This window comes from Desmodus rotundus, chromosome 1 (genome assembly GCF_022682495.2).
Source record: "Desmodus rotundus isolate HL8 chromosome 1, HLdesRot8A.1, whole genome shotgun sequence".
In the NCBI taxonomy this organism is placed as follows: Eukaryota; Metazoa; Chordata; class Mammalia; order Chiroptera; family Phyllostomidae; genus Desmodus; species Desmodus rotundus.
Genome location: NC_071387.1, coordinates 48069971 through 48088532, shown reverse-complemented (window position 1 = coordinate 48088532; position 18562 = coordinate 48069971). Strand labels below are relative to the sequence as shown.

Here is an 18562-nt window from a genome sequence, read left to right as displayed (position 1 = left end):
TGGAGGGCCGGATTCAGCCCATGGGCCTTGTGTTTGCCTCCGGTGCAATATACCTATTGAGACGTTTCTTCCACTGCTCAAAACAGTTTTGTGGAGCTTGTTGATTTTCATGCTTTTTAGTGCTTCTGTCCTTTTTGTTTCACCCGCTCCACACTGGCAAAACATTTCCCCTTGAGAAGTTTCTTCACCCAGGGTAACAAAAAAAAGTCGCTCGTGGCGAGACTAGGTGAATAGGGAATGTAGGGCATGGGGGTCATGCCGTTTTCGGTCAAAAACTGAACACTCAGCACAGTGTGGGCATGTGCGCTCGCAGCTCACCCATCATAAAATGGGCAAACACATTGAAAGAGTCTTCAAAACAAAGTCACTGAAGCTAAACACAGTAATCACAACAACGCCAGCTGGTACACCTATACAGATGGGTTCCTAGAACACTCACCTAGCGGGGGAAGCCTGTACTACACGGAGCCCACCCTCCAGAAGACAGTTCCAGTTTTTTGGGGGGTCCCCACTCATATGAGTGAAAACACACAAAACAGAAGCTATTTCACACAGTAAATCTTCAAATCAGACTCCCTTTCTACTAGTCTAAACAGGGAAGAGTGCTATTAATCTATTATGACAGTATCTTAAGGACAATGCTGAAAGGAATATAAGGAAGTTGCTGCCACACCTTTGGTAACACTCCACAAAGACATTGTCTCTCACTCACCTGTAAGCTTCTCGAGTAAAGAGAACGGGTATGATTCTTTTCGTCCCCTATAACACTTAGAACAGCTTCTGAGTAGGCCTTTGGCAATGGCTATCAAACTGCTAATGAAAATTCCCTAGGACACAAAGTTGTCCTTCAAAATTAGCCACCAGGCAAAGTGAGCACTTTTAAAGGTACTGCTATCTGTGGGAAGGGGCAGGAGCTTTACCAAAACATCTGAGAACACTGTCTTGGGTGAGTGCTCTCCAAAAAAGTGAGACCTCGGATGTCACTTCTACTGAAAAATAAACAGCATTTGGGTGTATGGAGGCTTAATATGACCTATAGGGTGGAAAGTAAGTAAAGAGACCAGGTGGAATGAGTAGGGATTGTCTGCTGCAGCAAAGAGGAGGGGAAGAAGTGAATGCTGGGATGGTTTTCTTCTGCTCATGTCCGCATAGGAACAGGACGCAGAAGGCCAGAGCTCAACTGGGCTTCACGGTGTGACGGCACCTTCGTAAATCACTGAGTTAGTTCACAGGACAACCACCACCATCATGCCTCCATTACTTCATTTGGACTGCTACTAAAATGAACTCTGCTGCTTCTAAAGTACTAAAGGATTAGCAACCAGAGAATCTGAGCTTATAGCAACTACAGTCCACCTCAATAATTTTCAAACTTTTTCAGCCATGTCTTCTTCAAATAAAATTTTATAAATGACCCCTATATATAAAAAAGATAACATCAGAAATGCTCTGATTCATTGCTGAGGCTGCAGTTGGTAGCCTGGCATCCTGCCTGAGGCACCTTCCACAGAATCACTGTGGATGGAAAATCTGAAAACTACTGATGATTCCAAACTCCTCCCATAGTGGGGTTAAGCACCTGCCCAGGCAATGAAAGAGCCAGACGAGAATGCAGGAATGCCCATACCCAGAGAGGGTTCTTCCCACTATATTCCATGCTGCTTCCAACAAACAGAGGAGGAAGACAGAAGTCATACTCACCATCTTTGTTCAGCCACTGCTTTCTTGTTCTGTACAAAATGAGCTTGTTGTGGACATACGGTAAAAGGAACTTGACACACCAGCTCTCCACACCAAGTTTGTTTTCAACCAGGACTATGGGACTCCGGTTATACCTAGCTTCAGGACATGGGATCAGGCCAATTTCATCTCTTAATATGTAAAACATAAAAAACAAAGGTAAGAATACTACCTTTTTACAATTTTCAATCCTACAGAGTATTTTTAAAAATCCACATATTTCCCTTTTTTAAAATTATTTAGCTCACCTATTGGATTGACAGAAATTTTAAAAACCCACCAGTTTTTCAATACTGACAACAGTACTGTGCTCCCTGTTGACAGGACTGCAAATTGGTCTAATCTTTTGATGGAAATGTAAAAACGTCGTTTAAAATTCTGAATACACAAAGTCTTTGACCCAGTGATTCCACCACTCAAAAATTATCCTATGCCAAAATATATACATAGAATGTTTACTGCAATACTGCAACACAACTGGAGTGAATCTAAATGTGTATCAATATGAGAGTGGTAAGATATAGATGGCTTAATTATGTGATAAGAGGTATAAAAGAACAAGGTGGACCTGTATATGCTGGGATGGAAAGGGAGCTAGAATCTATGAAACAAACAAATAAAAGCAAAACAACAAATACAGTGTACATCGCAAACCCTTTTGTATAATTTCTTCAAAAAGATATAAAGATGCATTAAAATTTTTCGTGGAAGTGTAACAAGAAACTTTTGGAGTACTAAAGGATTTTATTTTTATAGTTTAAATTTTCTAACCACTTGTAGGTATTATTTCTATTTTTAAAAAATGTCAACAAATATATTTATGTTTGCTAATAAATGTATGTGGAACAGAAACAAATTATCAATAAAAGCTATCTTGTCATTGAGATTGTGGACCGTTTTTCTTTTCTTCTTTATAATCCTTTAAACCTTTCTAAATTTTTTAATTTTTTATCCTCACGGAAGGACTATACCTGACCAATATACCAGTATGATGGAATCTCTGGTATTTCCTGTTTTTCAGATTTTCCTGCATAAAGTAGAACATTTAAAAAAATAACTAGAATTACAATTAAAAAACAAACAAAAAACCCTCAGTGCAATTATGTCAACAAAGTTTGTTCTCTGAGGTCTAAAAACCACTTACAGCACTGCAAAGAACTGCAAAAGTCAACAATATGAATGTTGGAGTAATGGAAGTAAAAGTATCCTAGCTTCTGGGTATAGTCTGTTTTTTTCTGGGTGGGGGGGCGAGTATATTTTTTAATTTAAATTCACAATGTAAAAACCTAGCTTCCTCCATGTTTATACCGAAAATGCCCAACTAAATGTACCTAAATGACAAAGCAGTGTCATCTGCGCGCGCACACACACACACACACACACACACACACCCTATCCTGCTTTAGTTGGCTACTGTTCTCCTAAGCCATAATTGAAAACCAAAAATACCTTGGATACAGTAGGTGCTCAATAACGGCTACTGAAAGGCTGATCATCCTTACACTTTGGTGATAATATTCAATTGAATAATTTCCAAAGAACATCACTTCTTGATTCTGCAAAAAACACTACCTCTGACTTCCTTCTGATGCAGTGGGTCCAAGCCCTAGCTCTGTTAATGTGATACACTAGGTCACGTCACCTGGCCTCTGCAGGTCCCATTTTCCTCATTTCTAAAATGCATCAGATCTCTAAATAAAGGCAATGGGCTCTAGGTCTCATCCAACTTTCAAATTTTAAGACTGAGAACCCTGGCAGCTATTCTCATGTAAGAATGAAAACAGCTTTATCAGGGAATGTAAAGCACCAGGAAATTACAAAACAAAAATTAAAAGGCAGTAAGATGTAGAGACAAAAGACTTGATCTTCTGAGGTCCAGGGTTCCAGCTAGTCTCCATTCTACCACTGACAGTCAATGTGAATTGGGCAAGTCATTTGTTATCATTATCCTCATTTGAAATACAGGAGTAATAATGCCTTCCCTGTCTGTTATGAAAAGCAAATAATACATTGTAAAAAAAATGTGGTAAGCTATGAAGTGCCAGGCAAAGATGAAGTATATTACCATTAATTCAGTTAAGAACCTGAGGTCAAACTGAAAAGTCCTGTGCTTAACAGATACCGAGAAAGTGAGGCAAAGAATGTTAAGCTTTTATTAAGTTATTTGACCCTACAGATAGAGTGCTTTGCTGCTTCCTAAAAATATAACAAGCGCTTTAGACAGATAGGTAGGTCAGTAAGCTTTCAAATAACAGTGTGTTTGACTTCAGACTTCTATGTCTGGTCCCTTAGGTCATAGTCCACTTTTTTCAGACAATTTAGGATTCTAGAATCTTTTTAAAATTGGAAGGGACCTCATTCTTTCAGTCTCTCATTTTATCAAGTGAGAAACCAGAGGTCCAATAAGGTCAATAGGGTTACCCAAGGTCATTTTGCCAGTGGCTAAATTAAAAATTGGGACTTTCTAACACCTAGCTCCACACCCAAAAAGCCAGAGTGAAGATAAAGACAGCGGTGATGGCAAGCAGGATTTAGATTAATTCTTTCCAGATTTCTGGTATTTAAATTCTAATTTCATACTCAAGAAAAGTTGGAAAACTCAGAAAAAACAAAAAATCATTTGCCATCCCACTACCACTGTTGTATTCGGCTATGCGTCCTTTTTTCTAAGTGCTTTACAAAAGTGGGCTTACATTGGACATAGTCCTCTATAATCCTTTCAAGAACATAATTCACAGTAACCATTTTCCAACTAATTAATTTGTATATTTTTCATGGTTGCAATGAATGTGCTATAAATATCAAATACATCTCCAGTTATTTCCTTATGAAATAGTCCTACACATTTCTGAGTTTTGCCCTGGCCCAGGGGCTCAGTTAGTTGGAGTACTGTCCCAGTTGGTTGGAGAGTCGTCCTGTGCACCAAAAGGTGGTGGTTTCCATCCCCACGTAGGGCACGTACCTAGGTTGCAGATTCAATCCCCAGTATGGGTGCGTATGGGAGGCAACCAATTGGTGTTTCTCTCTCACATCAATCTCTCCCTCTCTCTCAAATCAATAAACATATCCTCAGGTGAGGATTAAAGAAAAAGAAAAAAAGAAATTTCAGAGTTTTTCACTATCATCAAATTTCATTTTATATTTTTAGGTTTCTGGAAATTGAGATTCCTGGTATTTTCAAGGATATGCAAGTAAATACCTGCATTACCAAGGTCATAGGATTCTTAAAGTCATGAAGACCTGGGACAATAATCAAGTTCTAATGTTTTTTGAGATACCACAATGCTCACTTTTTAGGTTACCTTTGAAGGATGCTCCAAAGGAACAGCAACATGGAATGAGCTGACACATTTATTTTAAAAGATCACATACAGCAGAATACATCTGGAGTGCTTCACTTCACAATGGGGCTTCACTGGCTTCCAGATGAAGTTCAAGGTTCATAAAACACTGATATTGACTCTGTTCCTCATGTTTAGACAGTTTCTCCTCTGTGCTTGTCAGAAACATCATCAATCAACTAGAGTAGGCCCACTTATTATTCACAAAATACAGGGTCCAGCAGAAGTAATGCCTGCTTGAGTGTGGCTGACAGGGTACGAGAATGTCTCACTCCAGATGAACAGCAATTTGAACATTTCATGGAAAATGTCGTATGGTGTGCTTGAGTGTGATGTTTTGTTACAGAATTACATGCTTATGATTTTGTCATAAGAAAGGGGAGTTATTTGTGTTGGACCCTGTATTAACCAGCTTCCCTTTGGGAGGGAAGGATGGTTCCCAAACACTAAAATCAAATCCCGAAAGGTGGAGTGACTAAAGAGAAAACAGCCCAAGGATTCAGGACAAATCTTTTAAATCTGATGGTTATTTTATTTTTGTTTCTCCTCAATCTGGAATTTTTTTCCAAAACCACCAAAAAGGAAAGTTAACAAATCTCCTAAAGGAACTGACTCCGTGTATCACGGAGAAATTCTATTACTGACCTTATGTAGAAAACACCTACACACATCACTGTTTATTGAATGTTTGCTGTATGCAATATTTTATGTTAGGTTTTAAACACAGTTCCATTTATTCTGTACAATAGTCTTAAAAAGTAGGAATTTTAACCCCATTTTAAAAATGAGGAAAGGTTCTTGACTAAGTCTACCCAGGCAGTAAATGACAAGCCAAGATTCAAACCCAGGACTGTCAGACTCCAAACCCAAACTTTTACAACTAACTGTACAATTGTTAGATAAAAATCAGGTGTAGGACAAGACTATAGTTTCCAATTTACAGTTCAACTCGCAGACAATCTAAACCCGCCTTTCATTACTACACCCTTACTCAAAAATTTTATTGGGCCCTACCCACTACCGAAGAAGTGTGTATTTCCCTGAGGCAACTCTTATCCACCCCTCACGGCTCCATTTAATTGTTATTTTCTCAGAAAGAATGATCTTGACCATCTAATCTAGATTAGGCCTTTCTGTTATTCTTTCAAAGAATCCTTTTTAGACTTTTGGGCTCTTTTCAAAACCTGGGTGTTGATTCGTTTAGTGAAAGTTCCACTAGAGCTGGGACTATGTGGGGTGTGCTCACCAATCTACACCCTGCTCCTGGTCCTGTGCACCTAGAGACCAGCGCTGTAAGTAGAAGTGCTCTTTTGCTGAGCGCATGCATGGAATGAAAAAAATTAAACCAGACAGTTAAGGGCTTCTATAATCTAGCCCTACTGTATCTTTTCAATCACATTTTGCTATTTGGGGTTAATTTACTGTTCCCTGTGGAGGTCTTTGGCTCCCTCTGAGAATAAATCCTACCTAGCTTTCAAAGTTCAGCTCAAGACCCACTTTCCCTAAGACCTTTGGCCAAGACACACCCAGCCTCCCTTCTTCTTCTAAGACTCACAAAGCACTTGCTCACCATACTGCTAGTCCAGCCAGCCTTTCTCATTAACCACTTTGTAGGTTTTAATATATTGTTTCTGCAGGTAGGTCTTAGGTCTCTATCTAGACTTGCACTGTGCAATACAGTGGTCACAGGCATATGGGGCCATTATGTATAAATCAATTGAGATTAAATAAAATTTAAAATTCAGTTCCTCATTTGCATTAACCACAATTTAAGCACTCAATAACTACATGTGGCTAGTAGCTACCATACTGGACAGAATAGGTATAGAACATTTCCACCATCATAGATATTTATGCCAATGCCTTGAGTACAAATGTATTTTATACTTCTTCCTCTTCTATACTGTGAAGATGGTACCAACAGCACCTTGTAAACAGTGAGAGTTAAGTAAATATTTAAAAGTAACAATGAATAACGTGCTGGAGATGTTTGACATGACCCTAATTCCACTGTAAACAGTTGTCCTTCACTTTAGCACAGGGTCTATACTTTAACCTAATGCCAGCCCCTAGGTCAAGTTTTCAGTTGTGTTTCCAACAGTAGTCTCTAAGAGTCAACCACACACACATTTCTGTGTTTTTTCAGTTCATTAAGTGTTTCATATCCATCATTCATATAGTTCCTGAGAAACATAGGAATTCAGGTTAAGCCTGATATTTTATCTAGGGGCATCTAAGTGCCAGATACTGTGTAAAGTGATTTTCCTGTGTTCTCAACAGCCTCCCTAGATCAAGAGGAAACTGAGACAGAGAGAAGGTATCCTATCCACACCTACCACTAAAAAAATCCACACCTCAACCACTGCATCTTTGATTCCTCCTGGCTAGATCTCTCTACAAAGTCAGTATGTTTAACAGAGTAGATGTTGGCTAATAAAATTGCAATCTATCTTGTGTTTGGAGAAAAAAGGAGAACAAAAAGAATGAAAACCTTTTTTTTTAATACTGAAAAGTGTAATTAGGTACTAACTTTCAAGGTAAATAATGTTTTTTTCCCCTTTTTAACTAAAAATATAGCCTCTTCATCTTGGAAAAAAGGACTAGATCCAGGTTGGGGAAGAAGAATGGGCAATTTTGAAAATTCCAAATTATAAAAGGTGCATAGCAATATTTTTGAAGATATCATTATGTAGGGAATATGTAAATGTAGCTGAAGACTATTATGAAACAATGAGTTAAGCTATTTAATTTTTCAGACCTATATTATATATCATTATTTCAAATGCCCATCTTATTTCATACTTCTAAATCCTGAATGACCCAAATGATTATTAATAATTATAAATTTTGCATTGATAGAGCATATTAATGAGATTTCACCATTAAAATATGATTAAGGAAGGAATAAAGTCCTTTGAGTTTCAATAAATGAGATCCAGAAGAACTGGGAAGTATTCCAAACAGCAGCACTGTGTCAATCTGCCAAGCCAATGAACACTCAATCTGTTTCTTAAAATATAAAATACCGATGCTTTTCTAATTTACCTCAAAGGAGAGAAACTAAGATGGTGACTGTACTTACAGATTTCTTTCTAACCTCTGCTATAATTTCTTCAAGAAAAATAACACCAATGATGAGGAATTAGGCCCTTCATTTTTATGACTTTTTTTTTTGAGGATGTCTCTTATTTGCACTAAAGCTTTCTTTCTGAAAAAAGGACAGAAAGACTGATAAACAAGGCATCAAAGCATTCTTTAGAAGGCTCAGTACCCACTATGGTTACTGCCAGGAAATCATTCCAAACACTCTTTTTAAAAAAGGCAGCAGTCACAAGGGGAAAGGAAGTGGATGTTGTCAGAGGTGGCAGGTGTGTTTTGAGGCCAGCAGTGTTTTGTTTTTAATGAGGCACAGTTGCAGGTCTCCAATTGTGTGCCACAAGGGAGCATGGCATCTGAGGGCTTCTTAATTCTTCTACAAGCACCACCTTGAAGGAAAAGAACATTTATACATAGGCTTGGCATTTCTTTTAGGCAGAAAAGCTTAAGGGGTTAGAACACTTACAAAGAGTAATTCATGTGTTCTAGTTTAAAAAAATAAAATATTAAACTCCATTAACAAGAGATAAAGTGAAAATAATATAAAACTAGATTCCATGTTTCTTTGGTGGAGGGAGGGATGAGGGATGGGAAAACAGCTACACTCTTGCTTCTCTCTCTTTTGTAAAATGTAGCTATATCTCTCTTTGGTAGCTTCCTTTTCACTTGCTACATACAAGAAGTGCCAGAAAGAATAGTTTCTCCTGGCATCTTCCCAGAGTACTCCAAGTAAAAAGGAAAGGAAGGAGGGAAGATACACTGTATCAGTACTGTGTTGCTCTACCTAAAGAGGGAAGCAATGTTTGGATTACGGAAAAAAAAAGTTAATGTGCTTGCTCCCTGTTACTATGAATCAGCTAGTGCTAAAAAGTGTTGAGGTTTCACCTATTTTACATCAGACCCATCCTATGCCTACAAAAGCTACACTTTTGAGAACCCTCTCTTCACCTGCAAAACAACATGTTTCATTGGAGTCCCTCTACAATCTTGGGACAAACGAGGCGAAAGTCAAAAGCAGCCTCAAACTACCTTCGTTAGTAAACTGAGGGATTTATGGACCAATGAGGATAAGATGATCAGTAATCCCCTCTTACCAGCGTCGGGGATGAACCTGAAGAGACCTGTGTTTACAAAGCACATAGACCCACACCGTGTGTGCCCGTGTACCTTAAACGGATGTGAGGTGTGGACACTCACAGAGTCTTTCGAGTTTCCTGAACTCCTGGGAAAGGAGGGTGCGGGGGGTGGGGGAGAGCGAAACCGACCCGCTCTCTTTTGATGTCCCGAGGTCACTTCTAGGGACTCGCCTGTGTGCGCATTCCGACAGCGGAAAGCGGGCTCGGGCCCCGCGGCGATGGACACTGATCTAGCCGCGACCTCCTTGTGTCCCCTCCACCGAGGGGCGCACGGACCAGCACCCGCCGTCCTCCAGCCGCCGGAGGTCAACTCCAAGCTTTGCCCCGCCCCGATCAGCCCCGACGACCCCCAGGGAGGCGGCAACGCCTGCGCAGGACTCACATGTGCGGGTTCCTCCTGAAGGCGTTGGTGATGTCCTTCACCACCCGCTGCACCAGGACTGCCACCTCTTCGCTAGTCTCAGCCATGTTGGCTGCGGCCGCGGCGGCTCGGGCGCGCCTCTGGGACAGCGCCGCGCGGCCGGCGGTGGTTCCGCGGGGAGCGCGCGCGCGCGTGTGCGCCGGTGTGGCAGAGAATCCCGCCTCCGCCCCCGCCGCCGAGAACTTCCGGGTCAGTCCTCGGGTGGCCCGAGCGCGGGGCTCTCTAGTACTGGGTTGGCCCGGTTGGTCTCCGACTTGCTCTTGTTTCTTAGCATCCGAGAAGATGTTGCAGATTTTATTGCGAAGTTATCTCAGGTCTCTGTTTTACACATTTACATTTCTAGTCCACCCGGGGCTGAGGGCTAAGCGGTCCTGAAGTCACTCCATCCAGAACTAGAGATCGGGCTCCCACGGTCCCCCCACCCCACCCCACCCCACCCCGACCCACCCCCTTTCTTTGTTGTTCAGCGTCACCAGCCAGGTCCGGGGGAGTCCGGAGGAAGGTTTCATTGCGAGTGCAAGTTCTCTAGAGCAGACCCCTTTGAGAACTTGTTTGCTTTATTTTTCCAGTGGGTGGGAGTAGGTGGTCTGAGACGCTGCTGGGCAGAATGAGTCCCCGTTCGACGTTGCTGGTAACTTCCTTTAACTGGGTGATAAATTTCGGCCTCTGAGAAGCTGTTTTCAAAGTACCAATTTTACAAATTTGACTAATGCATTAAAGGAAGAAATGGGAAAGAAAAGGAAAAGTTATTTGCCACCAGTACATAGGAAGTAGGAGTACAGTACTGAAATACTTTTTAAATTTTCTATGTGGAGTGTATGGTGGGCCCTTCTATTTGCCCAGACTCAACCAACCTTGCATAGAAAATGTTTGGGATAAATAGTTACTGTTGTTGCTGATATTACTATGTAATTAGGCCTAGAATGGTTTGTTCTATCAAGTATGTTGAACATGTACGAGGGGAGACCCCCCAAAAACCTAGAATTTATTTATAAAAAATTGCATATTTATTCATGCATGTTTACACTTTAGTCACCTTCAAAGTACTCTCCATCTGATGCAGTACACCTATAGAGGCATTTTTTCCACTGCTCAGAACAGTTTTTGAACTTGTCAATTTTGATGCCTTCTAGTGCTTCTGCGTTGTTTGTTTGTTTGTTTGTTTCAGTCCTTCCACACTGGCAAAACATTTCCTTTTGAGGACTTTTTTTCATCCAGGAAAACAAGCAAACAAAAAGCCACTTAGGGTGAGATCTGGTAAATAGGGAGGGTGGGGCACAGGAGTCATGCGGTTTTTGGTTAAAAACTGCTGAACACTCAGCGCAGGGTGGGAAGGTGCCCTGGTAAATCACCCATCATGAAATGGGCAAACTGTGAGTCTTCAAAAAAAATTCACTGAAGCAGAATGCAGCCTCTCACAACAATGCCAGATGGTACCTGATACAGATGGGTTTTTAGAACACTCCCTAGCAGAGGAAGCCAATACTACAAGGTGCCCACCCTTCAGAAGATAAATCTGGTTTTTTTGTATCTCTCCTTGTATAAATTGCCATTACTCCCTAAACAATACAGTGTAACAACTATTTACATAGTACTTACATTGTATTAGGTAATGTAAGTTATCAAGAGATAATTTAAAGTATATGGGAAGATGTGCATAAGTTATATGCAAACAGTATGCCATTTTTTGAAAAGCAATATTTGCAGATTTTGGTATCCCTGGGGTGGTGGAACAGATCCCCAGCCCATACCGAGCAACAACTATACTTCACTTTGCACAAGGTTTGGTGTCCTTCTAACACTGTGTCACTTTGGGAGTGAAAAAAATTAATGCCCTGACAGAGTTTGCTTTTATAGCTACTTACCTTGCTACAAGTCTTTTTTTTTTTTTTTTTTGGTAGGAAAAAGAGGATTTCTAGTTCATTCAGATTTTAAAATGCCATGATTCAAATTTTTATTTAACAGATTTTCCTTCACTGTTCTGTAACAGAAAAAAGTCTGGGTGTCTTCTTTTTTTTACTTAATCCTTAAAATCTGCATTTTTATAAAACTTTTTTTAAAGCAAGCTTATGGTCCGTTTAATGTAAAGATATGTTGAGCATTTAAGGTAGGGTTGATTATGGAACTCAAAAGCAACCATTGGATGTTAAAATTTAAAGCATTGAATAAGAAATATAAATTAACTCTGCAGTCGTTGCTACTCCCTGTGGCTATATTTATAAAGGATAGACCTGTCATATGGACATTGGTCCGGTTTTTCTAATAGAAATAAGCTGGAAGATTCACAAAATTGTAGAAAAGCAAGATGGGACAGGTTTTAATTAGTAAAATCAAACAAATCTTAACCTCCTGACAAGTTCTCATATGAGGCAGCATAGTGAGCAAATGTGTGTTTAGATTTCAAGGCCAAGGACAACTTCAGATACCTTACTCTAAGAATATGATACCAGTTCTCAAATGGTTTGAATTAACTGATGTCTTCTTTCTCTTCACTTAATGAAACCCTTGCATCCATTCCTAATAAAAGTGAAAAATGAATCCTGACTTCTTGGGGGGCAAAGCTCAAAGCAGCATGCTCAGAAATATAATTTTTTCCCAAAGACTATTTTTATCTTAAAAATTGATGATAAAAAAACCCCAGCTTTGTCCCTAAATTCTGAAGTAAAATTGATATTCCAGAAAGATAATTCCTCATTTGAAAGGCATGAATTGTATCTCATATTTTCTTCTAATAGTTCACAAATTGTTTTATCCAGTTATTAAGGATCTACTATATTTATAACTCAATTTATTTAGAATTGAAACTTATTAGCTTAACAATAACCCACAACCTTCGGACCAACTTAGAATTGGAGTTTATTAGAACTCTGATCCAACCCCATAATTTTGAGGTAAGGAAACTGAGGTTCAAAGAAATTTAAGAATTGAAATTCATGAGACTTTATATATCAGAATAGGATATGATAAATTTAGCAAGATTTTGTCGAAGGACTAAAACCTTTATGTTTGGAGATCTGCAAAATACATTTACTGATGATAATGAAATATTGTAAATAGCTTAAATGCCCCATAGTGGAGATTGATTAAATTATACTAAATCTACTTGGTGAAATATTGTTTAGTAATTCAAAAGCACCTAGAACTGGGAGGATATACTACCAAGCTTTTACGGGAGGTATATTTATAGGTGAATTTTACTAAGTAATACAAAGAACAAAGTACAATTTTTGTAACTTAAGTTTTAGAAAGTATATGTTAATAAAGACATGGATGTATTTATTTGTTAATTAGCCAACTAGAACACTCATTGCTTACACATATTAATTTTTGTAGAGATTTGTTGATTTTTAAGTCGACCATGCCTCTTCATTATTTTTCACATGGCTATGAATGTATCTTGAAAATCTTCCCACACCTCCCCAAATCACGTTTTTCATATTTTAGAAGAGTCTTTGATGATAGCGGAAAAGGGAGATATGTAATGACAAACACAAGTACCAAAAAACAACCCTAAATTTACAAATACAAAATGAATTGTACATAATATAAATATAATCATATGTAAAATAACTTGGGAAGATGTACACTAAAATGTTAACAATGGTTATCTCTGTATGATGGAATTAATTACCGGAGATAATTAAGGCCTATAAATATACATTATTTATACTCTCCTGGATGTTCCAAACTTTCTACAATAAAAAATGACGTATGTGTTGAGGGCCCCAGTGGGAAGGAAGACACCAAGGTGGTTTTAATGACAGGGTTCATAATTACTTTGTGACCTGTTGGAGATGAATTTGTAATCTGTTTCTATCTTCATTCTGTATTACTCCACTTATATCACTATATTGTGTTGTTTATTTACTCCATTTATTTGGATCGAAGTCCATTTTCTCAGTAATACAGATGGGGCAAAAGTAGGTTTACAGTTTTGAACACACAAAACAGCTTATTTTTGTATTATTGTTTATTAATTGTTATATTCCATAAGAACAACAGTAGACCTACTTTTGCCCCACCTGTATTATGCACGGTAGAGTGTAAATAGTATCAAACATGTGTTTATTGTGTACTGACTATTGCAGCAAAAAAACCAGCTTATTTTCCCACTAAAAAAATGAAATGCTCAATTTTAAATGCTTCGTTATTATATTGGCACTGTGACTGACTGTGTACTTTGTAGTATGCCAAGCGTCAATCTGATCACTGTCCTAAAGTTTAAAATCCAAGAACTTACTAATAAAGAATATGAGAAGGGAAACATAGTAGTCAAAAAGTCACAATATTAATCTTTTAATGAAATCTTAAGAAAAGTCAACAGGAGCAATGTCATATTTAAAGTTTTGATTAAAGACCATTTCAAGAAAAGAAATAGATATTAATACCTGATTTTCAATGACAACATTGAACTCATGAGAGTTTTGGTATGACCCTTGACTCAGTGTGTAGGTTTATTTTCCCAAATGCAAAACTTCATATGTAATGGAGCACTATTTTTTAAAAGTCACAAAACCACCCATGAATGCAAATGTTATTTATTATTATTATACTTAATTGATATCTCTATCACTTCATTATTCTCATTGTTGAGGTGAAAATAGGGAAGTGCATGTGACTGCATCTTTAAATTGTGCAGCACTAATCAATTACTGATTTCTGTGACTAAAGAAAGCATGTGAGTAAATCGGCATTAAAACAATAGTAGACTAAGACTAAGTTAAATACTAATTTTCAGTGTGAAACTCTTTTAAAAATATTTCTAAAGAGAACTATTACACTGCAATTACAGTTAATCTCCTAAGGCATGGCAAAATCGGTAAACGCTATCAAGATGCTAACCACAAGATGACTGTACATGAGCAGTTAACGCTGGTGTTAGAATCCGTGTGGACGCAGTAGAGAGGACACTAAGTTTTTGGTTGCGTAATAGGGGTTTTGTTGCTGAGTAAATTCTTCTTTAGTTTTCTTAACAGTTGATAGTCCCCAAATGTCACCCTTTTCCTTTGCCCTCTTTTTCCTTCCTACTACAGAGGCTCAGGAGACCCGTGATGTAATCTGCAGAAGAGAACAGGAGAAAATGTCTGGAGACGCGAAGTGCCATTCCGGGCCCTGAACATGGAAACACCTGGGGACGTGGGTATGTCTCTGTGATGCGATGCATGTTCCTCATGTACTGAAGACATCACATTGTTGCGGGAGTTTTCTTAGTAATACATCTTTAAATGGATGACTGAATGAAAGAAGTACCCAAGTAGTGGCACATTCTTAATGTTTTACTTATTCTTCAGTGTAAATATGACAATAATGAAAACCATACACTCTCTTTCACAGGTTTCAAGTGTACATTTCTGTGATACATGTTCTGTATATTGCATTGGGTGACCACAACCCAAAGTCAAATCGTCTTATGTTACCATATATTTAGCCCTTTACCATAGACTTAGGTTAAAAAATCATAACTGAAAATTTACAAAGGTAGTTAAAGCTTAATTTCTACTTCTTCAATAAGCTCCTAAATGTAAGGCAGGACTATACTTCCCCTTTATTTATCTCACTTAAGTTAACTCAGAAATTTTTTAATAAAAATATACCATATTTCTCAGTTTCTTCCTGTTTCAATGTTTTAAGACACCTCTACCACTCATCAAAATTAACATCAGGCCCAAATCACACATAGGAAATGGTGAACATTCTTTGTTAATTATTAAATTATGCTCAGACTTGCATTATAGTATTTATAGAGACTGTTAGTCTAAATCAGGGGTGTCCAATCTGTGGCCTGCAGACCACATGTGGCCCAGGATGGCTGTGAATGTGGCCCAACACAACATCGTAAATTTACTTAAAACATTGCGAGATATTTTTGTGATTACATGTCGCAATGTATTTAATGTGTGGCCCAAGACAACTCTTCTTCTCCAGGCGTGGCCCAGATGCCAAAAGTTTGGACACCCCTGGTAAATTTTAGGAAGGAATGCCAAAGAGTAACGTCTTCCTACTTTAGACACTTAATTTCTATGGTAAGTCTCTCACATTATCATCAGCGGGAAAAAGGACAGTGTAAAAATAATGTATTGAGTTAATTGGAGGAGAGGCCTAAATACTACTCCTGAGAGGATGAGACTCCAAGTAATTGTACTTATTTATTCCACAAATTTTAGTGAGTGTTACTGTGTATTAGACATTGTGCTAGCTGCTGAGTATACAGTTCTGAGAAAAACAGACATTTTCTTGCCTTCTTATGGGAACTAAAAGCTGATGGAAGAAATATACAATATTGAAGTAAATAGACAAGTATATTAAGGAAAAATTGTAATACATGAGACAGTGCCACCAATATCAAGAAAGGATTGTCTCTTTATTACTGGTTCTAACAGAGCCGACAGCTCTCATTTCAATAAGAAAAGTGTAATTTCATAGATGTGCTTTTTTTCAAGAAAAATGCATGAAGCCATTTTAGAAATTAATTTTATACTCTTTAAACTGAAAAAATAATTAGTTATCTAGGGAGGGTCATTCTGATTAGTGATAAACCTAAATTGTAGAATTAATTTTTAATGTGATTGTATATCTTTCAAATATTCTATATTCAATAAGTAGAACTATTAGCTAAATATATTTAGCTTCATGCAATAAAAAGATGAGGTTCTTTTCTGGTTAGTAGCATCCATCTTCACACACACTGTCTATTTGATGGAATATTTCAACTGAACAAATGTTTTTGAGTATCTGCTGTATATGTGACGTGCCCAAAGAGGCGACAAAGATGACTAGAACATAGGCCTGCTTCCAAGAAACTTGTTTTCCAAAGTAGATTAACCTTATTTATACACAGTGTTACTTAGAGACAAACCTAAGGTGCATATCAAGACGTGCTATTGAAATAGAGCAAGTGAAGACTTTTGCTATCCTCAGTTTGCACGATCAAAAATTCTTAATCAGCACAATCATAGTAAAGGAGATATAACTTGTTTAAACAAAATATATTTCAGGCTTTATTTCAGAAATTATATTTGGAAAAAAAAATCTAAACTGCCCCTGACACCTTTTAGACTATGTAAATACAACTTTTACATTTTAAATTATAGACCAGAGTTAGAACTAAATGCCATGCCATTGAATTTATTTGTTTTAATGGGGGAGTTAATTGTGTATTATTAGCAGCCAAATATAGATTCAAAATTAAGATGGTTTTTTAAAAAATCTAAGGTTGCACAAGCAAGCTCTCAGTCCATTCCTGTATACTGACTTTAAGACAAGAACTTTTGTCAATAGGATATGTAATTTTCTGGCCTAGAATATATCAGGCTTTCAAGAACTGATAAGGAGAAAGTTTCAAAAACAATTTACATTATTCTAGATAACTCTTTGCTGGTAGATATGACATTGGAACCCCATGAATTACCCAGAGAAGGAAAACTGCTTGTTTGTTTTTTTTTTTTTTAAATTCCTAGATTCTTCCCTTTTCTACTGGCATTTGGATGGACTCTGCTGTGAAAAAAAAACTGGAACTACCAAACTTTCTGTAGCATGTTTTAAATCCTCATCCAATGATATGTTTGTTGATTTTAGAGAGAAAGGAAGGCAAGGAAGGAGGGAGTGAAGGAGAGAGAGAGAGAGAGAGAGAGAGAGAAACATCAGTGTGAGAGAGAAACGTCGATAGGTTGCCTCCCATATGTACCCCCACAGGGAATTAAACCCGCAGCCTTTTGGTGTATGGGACAATGCTCCCACCAACTGAGCCACCCAGCCAGGACTCCAGTAGTATTTTGAGTCATCATTTATATAGGAAAAAAGTCTATTTTTCATGCCTCTGGCCTTCACTCTTCCACACTGAACATGGAGAGAGAATGAGAAAGGAGATTAGAGTTGAAAGGGTTTTTTCTTCTACATTCTATTTCTCTAATTTCTCGTTGTTCCTAAAGGCTTCGAAGAAGACAGGCCATGCAGACGTGAAACTCTGAAGAAAACACAGAGCAAAGGCACCGGAACATTTAATGGGCTGCTTGGTCGATTTGGTGGTGGTTGTTGGAACATCACATACATTAGATTCCTGACTATCTTTTGGATTTTCAAATTCATGTGTTAATTCAACAAATATTTATTGAGCACCGGCTAGATTCCAGTCACCATCCTAGGGACCTGGGAAATACTTAAGGATCATAAAACAGAGCACTGGGGACAGAGTTCTTGGGAGTTTTCTTACTTAAGAAGTTTCCTTATTATTATATATTCTCTACCTCCCCCCTCGTTATTTCAGTTCACTTGTGCCCATTTTCCTGTATTAGGATCCAATATAATTTTGTAGGCAACATACTGTTGGGTTGTGTTTTTTAATCCACTCTGAAAGCTCTGTCTTTGATGGTTTTAGACTTTGACCTTTAAAATGATTATTGATATAGTTAGATTAATATATACCCTGTTTGTTATTGTTTTATATTCATTGTTCTTGTTCTTTGCTTCTTATTTGGGTCTTTGTTTTCTACCTTCTCTGGTTTTAATGGAACATTTTATATAATTCCATTTTTGTCCTCTTTTAGCATATTTTGCTAGGCCTCTCATAACAAAATGCCACAGACTGGGATGCTTAAACAACAGAAATTTATTTTCTCACAGTCTGGAGGCTAGAAGTCCAAAATCAAGGTGTTAGCAGGTTTGGTTTTGTCTGAGGCCTTTCTCCTTGGCTTACAAGTGACCGTGTTCTTACAGTATCTTCACATGGCCTTTTCTCTGTGCGTGCACATCCCTGGTATCTCTGGATTTTTGTTTATTTTTGCTTATTTTTATTTTCCAAACTGGTGCCTCGTATGTCCAGATTTTCTTTT

At 38.1% G+C, this 18562-nt stretch overlaps 2 protein-coding genes across 5 annotated transcripts in view; one reads left to right on the top strand and one right to left on the bottom strand.

The window, feature by feature from the left end:
• PTAR1 (protein prenyltransferase alpha subunit repeat containing 1) overlaps positions 1-9833 on the bottom strand; it is a 57552-nt gene extending 47719 nt beyond the window's left edge. For both annotated transcript variants that reach the window (XM_024555203.4, XM_024555209.4), the window contains exons 1-2: positions 9696-9833; positions 1702-1871 (exon numbers count right to left, since the gene is read on the bottom strand). In XM_024555203.4, the coding sequence (XP_024410971.1) occupies positions 1702-1871; positions 9696-9781 (256 nt within the window). In that variant the 5' untranslated portion in view covers positions 9782-9833. The remainder of the gene's footprint in view (positions 1-1701; positions 1872-9695) is intronic.
• A 79-nt stretch (positions 9834-9912) lies between these two features.
• The window catches only part of CFAP95 (cilia and flagella associated protein 95), a 104812-nt gene continuing 96162 nt past the window's right edge, over positions 9913-18562 (top strand). The window contains exons 1-2 of one of the 3 annotated variants that reach the window (XM_045190772.2): positions 9913-10048; positions 14768-14874. In XM_045190772.2, the coding sequence (XP_045046707.2) occupies positions 14853-14874 (22 nt within the window). In that variant the 5' untranslated portion in view covers positions 9913-10048; positions 14768-14852. Of the gene's footprint in view, positions 10049-14767; positions 14875-18562 lie in introns of those variants that run through there. The other 2 variants (XM_045190778.3, XM_045190782.1) reach the window with 2 other exon arrangements.